At 29.8% G+C, this 6270-nt stretch overlaps 1 protein-coding gene across 1 annotated transcript; it reads right to left on the bottom strand.

The window, feature by feature from the left end:
- Positions 1 to 2640, bottom strand: LOC123898651 (fatty acyl-CoA reductase 3-like). The gene is made up of 5 exons (XM_045949667.1): positions 2203 to 2640; positions 1758 to 1839; positions 1190 to 1462; positions 317 to 444; positions 1 to 211 (listed from the first exon to the last, which is right to left on the bottom strand). The coding sequence occupies exons 1-5, from the start codon at positions 2268 to 2270 to the stop codon at positions 58 to 60; spliced, it is 705 nt and encodes a 234-aa protein (XP_045805623.1). The 5' UTR covers positions 2271 to 2640; the 3' UTR covers positions 1 to 57.
- Positions 2641 to 6270: the final 3630 nt, after the last annotated feature.

The following is a 6270-nucleotide window of genomic DNA, read 5'->3' as shown; positions in this document are numbered from 1 at the left end:
CATTTATTTTTGGATAAAAAAAGGGTGCAAATAGTGAACTGTTTGATCATATAAACATCACTTCAAGGCATACTTGAAGATACCGGGAATATGGATATTCATAAAATAATCTTCCCAATCAATTATTTGAGAGTCAAAGTAAAATAAATCTATTTTTACATTTTCTTGTTTTGCAGCTGATAGCAACCTTTGTGTATTCATATCATCAAAGCTGTGTACAAAATAAGCATTTGTCTTAGTTAATTAATAAATACATTAAACATGTACTATAGTATTATATTTTAATTTAGATGTTAATTAGAATCAATCAACTTACATGCCATTGAAGAATAAGTATGGTAGATAAAGGTCGACCAGCCGCATAACAGTATTAATTTTCCTATTAAGATCGAGGCATATGCCTTGAAAATATTGGCACATAAGTTTATTGATCAGCTCTAATACCTGTTATATATGAAAACTTTGTTAGCACATTGTTGTTATGGAATGCATTACATTCACCATTTTTTTTAACAACAAAGAAATTGAGTACGACTAATTCAATTTAATCCATGTACAACATGGAAACATTACTAAAAAGCTTAGTAACCATTAATTCACATAAAGAGTTTGGTCCTCAATTAACTTTAGCGACTAAGGGTGAGCAAGAAACGAGTTCTAACCCACTCTAGTTCTTCCTTAAAATATGATTGGGTCAATTTGAACATCTTAACCTGTTCCTAAACTAGAACAAACCAAATAATATTTGTGCATTATAGATCTAGTTGATTTAAGACAAAATCGGGTTGACACGAAATATATGTTAAATATTTTTTACTCAGAAAAATAGTTCTTTTTTTATATTTTGCAATATCTTCAAGTTTCCAACCTTCTCAATTTTTGACTACCTTGAACTTAAAAAGAATACTCTTGACCTTTTAGTATAAAAAAAATACAAAACAATGAATATTCCCACTTCTCATTAGCATTTTATCACTTTGCCGCTTTTTATAAGTATTTTTATTAAAATTCCTCATTTTATAATTTATTTGTGTATACAACTATTACTAAATTTTTGTTTGTATTGTATTTATGTGTAAATTACACACATACACTTTTTCTTTAATAAGAAAATATTAGTTGTTATGTTAATGTTTTCTTCATAAATTATGAATACGAACAATTGAAATTAAGGATTTGAAATAAGTACCTTTAAAGGAAGCAAGTAACGTATGAATATGTATCTGCGGAAGCTAGCCAAGTTGTTAAACATAGTACCTCTGGCAACCTTAACCGGTTTTCCATCCCTGTTTATCCATGGTTTTACCGTGAAATATTTAAAGTTATATTCTCTAAAAGTACGGTATGTTATTGGATTTCTAACAGAGGAACCAACATGATATATCATATGATCATCACTAGGTTGATTTGCATGAGCCATCATAGTTACTATAATTGCATTTACCACCATGTCTGCTGGTATCTGTTCCAAATTAAACATAAATTAATGAATCAACATGTCAAATTGATGAAAATTAAGATATATTAATTTCATTTATGGTCTGCATATGACCATCTCTAAAATCTATGTATTTTCAATTTGAATGAATGAATACATATTTTTAGTGAAAAAAAAACCATCTCTGTAATGTTGAGTGCCATCTTCGAAATTTAAACTGTTTATGACCTTTTTTATTTTTATAATGTTAAATTGCACACCATAAATATTCCCAGGATTACCACTCGGTCTATAGTACTATCAATATTTTGCAACTCACCACATCAAAAACAGCATCGAGATCTGCCAAGAAGCTTGTCAATTTTCCTTTACCATAAGCAACGACTATACTGTCTATGGTCCTGAAGAAAAAACATGATAAATAATTAAGGTTCAAAACTATACATGAAAATTTGCAGGTAAATTTCGTAATTCTAGTAGTGTATATTAGAAAAAGTTGAAATATAGACTAAAATTAGAAATATAAATAAAAAAAAAAATTTATTTGTTTTACAAATTAGAAATACAAAAAAAGTTAGAGATTGACTTAATTTTTTATTTTTGTAACTAATTTAACTTTTTCTAATACAATACTCAATCTGATTTGGAATATAAACAATATTTAGTCATTTTTTATATGTATTTGGTAAAAAAATGAAAATCAAATACATCACCTTTCTTTTACCAATATATATATGGTAGTAATATTTAATCTGATGATTTACCTTATGCCTTCAACCCAACCACTGAGAGCTATCCAAAGTTTGAGCTTAGAAATTGAATCAGTACCCATTTCTTCGTGATTGAGCTTCGATTCGTGAATCAGCTTTAGGGTTTCAGTGAGAGCTTCGTGAGAGAGGGATTTTCAGTGAGGATTTTTGTGAGAGTTGCGTTTGAACTTCATGGAAAGAAAGGTTTCAGTGAGAGCTGCGCGAGAATGGGAGACGGCTTCAACGAGGGAATGAGTTCGTGAGAGAGGGAATGAATTTAGGGGTTCTGCGTGTTTTTCCAAATGTGTGTGAGAGAGACTTTATTCACTTGAATGACTTCTTACATCTGAGGATATTATGGTCAGATGAAATATTATTTTAGACAATTTTCAAAGTAATTACAGGATTGCCACCGCGTTGACTTTTCACTTTAGGTAAGGTCAAACCAGATGTAAACAGTAGTGGCTATGTATTCTTTACTTCAGGTAGAATTGAAACAAGATGTAAAAGGTACTCCATATTCCTTTTCACATCTGACATATGATCCACAGATGTAAAGCGCTTATGTAATATGTCATTTTTCTACTAGTGAAACTGTGAACAAAAACTATAATATCATAAGAAAAATAATTGATTATGGTCTGGTACTCTGGTTTTTTTTTGTTTTCAATGAGTTGAGGATCGAACCCGGGATCTATAGCGTACTACCCAAATTCCTCACCACTAAACCAAACCTAGTGGCTTGTCTGGTACTCTGGTTGGCAATATGTTAACGAGAGAATATTAAAATTAACAACCGTTAAAGTAGGTTGGGTTTCATTTTTTTTATGATCGAAATTCAAACAAGATGACACACATATGAGGGAATTTCTTTGTGGGATTTTTAGTTTGAACGTGTTATCATTAGGATTTAGGATAATGAGATTTCAACTGCATATGAAATTGGGTTTGGAAAAGATGAATGGTTAGTGATTAATGAGAATGGGTAGAATAAGGAAAGACACATGTGCTGTTTAAAATGAGTGTTATACGTCTCAACAATTAATTTTAATTTAAAGGTCAATAATTGTTCCTTTCATTCTCATATATAAAACTCATTCTCATGCGTTCAATGATTCCCTATGAATCGCTCAAAATACACTTGTTAACATTTTCGCCATTTTATACTTAATGTGAGTGTTCATTAATACAATCGCTCAAATATATTGAGATTATATATGTGTGTGTAATTCTTCTGTTTAAGCGATCTTTTGCAAGAGTATTTATCACATATAACTTATATGATAAATATTAGTAAAATTTAATTTCTTGTTCGACATTAACGAAATTTATGAAATAATAACTTTTCTTTTACCAAATGAGAATACAAGTTTTATTAATAAAACATATGTAAAATAATAATCACCAATACAAAATATGAGATCACACACATTTATTTTTGGATAAAATCGGTGCAAATAGTGAATCGTTTGATTATACACACATCACTTCAAGGCATACTTGAAGATACCAGGAATATGAATATTCATGAAATAATCTTCCTAATCAATAATTTGGGGACAAAGTAAAACAAATCTATTTCTACACCTCTTTGTTTTGCAGCTAATAGCAACTTTTTTGTATTCATATTATGTCTTATATATATACTCGTTCGCATGTTAAAATGCGTAAAATTTTCAATGATTCCCTATGTGTTCGATCAAAATACACTTGCTAAATTTTCTCCGTTTTATACCTAGTTTGAGTATCCATTAATACAATAAAACATACGTTAACAATAATCACACATTTATTTTTGGATAAAAAAATGGGTGTAAATAGTGAACTGTTTGATCATATACACATCACTTCAAGGCATACTTGAAGATACCGAGAATATGGATATTCATGAAATAATCTTCCCAATCAATGATTTGAGAGTCAAAGTAAAATAAATCAATTTCCACATCTTCTTGTTTTACGGCTGATAGCAACCTTTGCGTATTCATATCATCAAATATGTGTACAAAATAAGCATTTGTCTTAGTTAATTAATAAATACATTAAACAAATACTATAGTATTATATTTTAATTTTTATGCTAATTAGAATCAATCAACTTACATGCCATTGAAGAACAAGTAAGGTAGATAAAGATCGACCAGCCGCATAACAATATTAATTTTTCGATTTAGGTCGAGCCACATCCCCTGAAAATATTGGCATAGCAGTTTATTGACCAGCTCTAATACCTGTTATATATGAAAACTTTGTTAGCACGTTACTGTTATGGCATGAATTACATTCACCATTTTTTTAACAACAAAGAAATTGAGTATATGACTAATCCAATTTAATCCATGGACAATAAGGAAACATTACTAAAAAGCTTAGTAACCATTAATTCACATAAATATTAATGGTTGGAGAAATTAGGCTGACATGACGCTGTTCCATTAATTTGATTCTTGATTAATTTTAGATCACAACTTTAGCGACAAGGGTGAGCAAGAAACTATAGTTCTTCTAACCCGATAATATTTGGGTTGATTTAAGAGAAAATTGGGTTGACACGAAATTTATGTTAAATATTTTTTTAATGACCTCATTACTACAAAACATAGTTCTTTTACTCGGAAAAATATTTTAGATTTAATAATTAAATTCAATAGATACTTCCTTAATTTAATAAGCAATTTTGTTGAACTCTAAATATAGCAGATTCACAATCCTTTAGCTCTAACAAGAAGATAAAGTTTCTTTTCCACAAAAACTACAAAATCACACAAGTAAACAAACATATTGTATATAATTAAAGCATTACTTAGAAGATGACTCAAAAGAGAGTGAGAAATATACTTTTTTCCAAGGAAGCCAGTAACACCAGTTAATAGAATTGTTTTGCCATGAAGAAAATGTATAATGCTTTTGAATTCCATTGCAAATCGAAGTTTTCAAAGGAAAAAGGGAAAAAAGAAACTAGAAAGGAGCTGAAAATAGAACACATGATGCTGCTTATTAGAAGATGATACACTATATGTTTTTATACGCTCATGAGTCATGACAAATGTTACATGTATGCTATTATTATTATTATTATTATTATTATTATTATTATTATTATTATTATTATTATTATTATTATTATTATTATTATTAATTAGTGATTTTTAGATGAGAAAATAGTGAGTCAATTTGAAACTCTTTAAATGGGGGTTTTCTAGTTTTTAAAGGGTTTATGTAGCTGATTTGGTTAATTGGGCTGACGGTGGTTCTGCAAATGCACAGAGTCGCTATCAAGTAATAAAGTGATAAGTTTATCGTTCTCAACAGGAATTGTGCCAAAATTACTAGTTTCGCTTAGGAATATGGATAAATTAAATGACTGAAAATAAATGCATAAATGGTATCTTTGTCTTCACTTTGTTTGTTTAAAAATGTATCTTTGCGGGTACTTTAGTAAATGCAAGAAATAAATGCATAAATTAAATGACTAAAAATAAATAATGTGTGTGACCACACGGGGTGGTTAAGTGTGGTCGGATCCCTCTCTTACTCCTGCTTGATTGCTCTATTATTCCCCTCGATAAGGATTTAGACCGTTGAAAATAAGTTTGAAGCAATATCTGTTCCTATTTTTATTACAAGCTTTTATAGAGCCTAGTTAAAGGTTACCCTTACTTTATTTAGACACCATTGTCCAAAGCTCCACTTTTTCGTTTGAACTTTGGTCTCATCACCCTTGGGACCCCTAAATTATAAGTTGTCACGTGTGCCTAAAACTTGTCCCCTACCCACAGACATACTCTGCAAGGTAGAAATTATCGTTTTTTTCAATCCTATACTAAGACGGCAGATACTGAATTTAATGGTCTCATATAGGCCCTAGTATGTTGTCCTTTGGTCGGGATTACTAGCTTCGTTTCCTATGTGATATCCACTAGATCCTTAGATTTTATTCTAATGTGATCAATATTAAAATAACTAAAACCATACAACAAAAGAGTTTGAAATAGAAATAATTGAAATTTATAAATATTATAAATACTACTACCAAGTATTCGTAAGGGAGTTTCTCGACTCCACCTAACCTAGGAAAAATAA

This window comes from Trifolium pratense, linkage group LG7, assembly GCF_020283565.1.
Source record: "Trifolium pratense cultivar HEN17-A07 linkage group LG7, ARS_RC_1.1, whole genome shotgun sequence".
Classification (NCBI taxonomy): Eukaryota; Viridiplantae; Streptophyta; class Magnoliopsida; order Fabales; family Fabaceae; genus Trifolium; species Trifolium pratense.
This window is presented reverse-complemented; position numbering and strand designations above follow the sequence as displayed.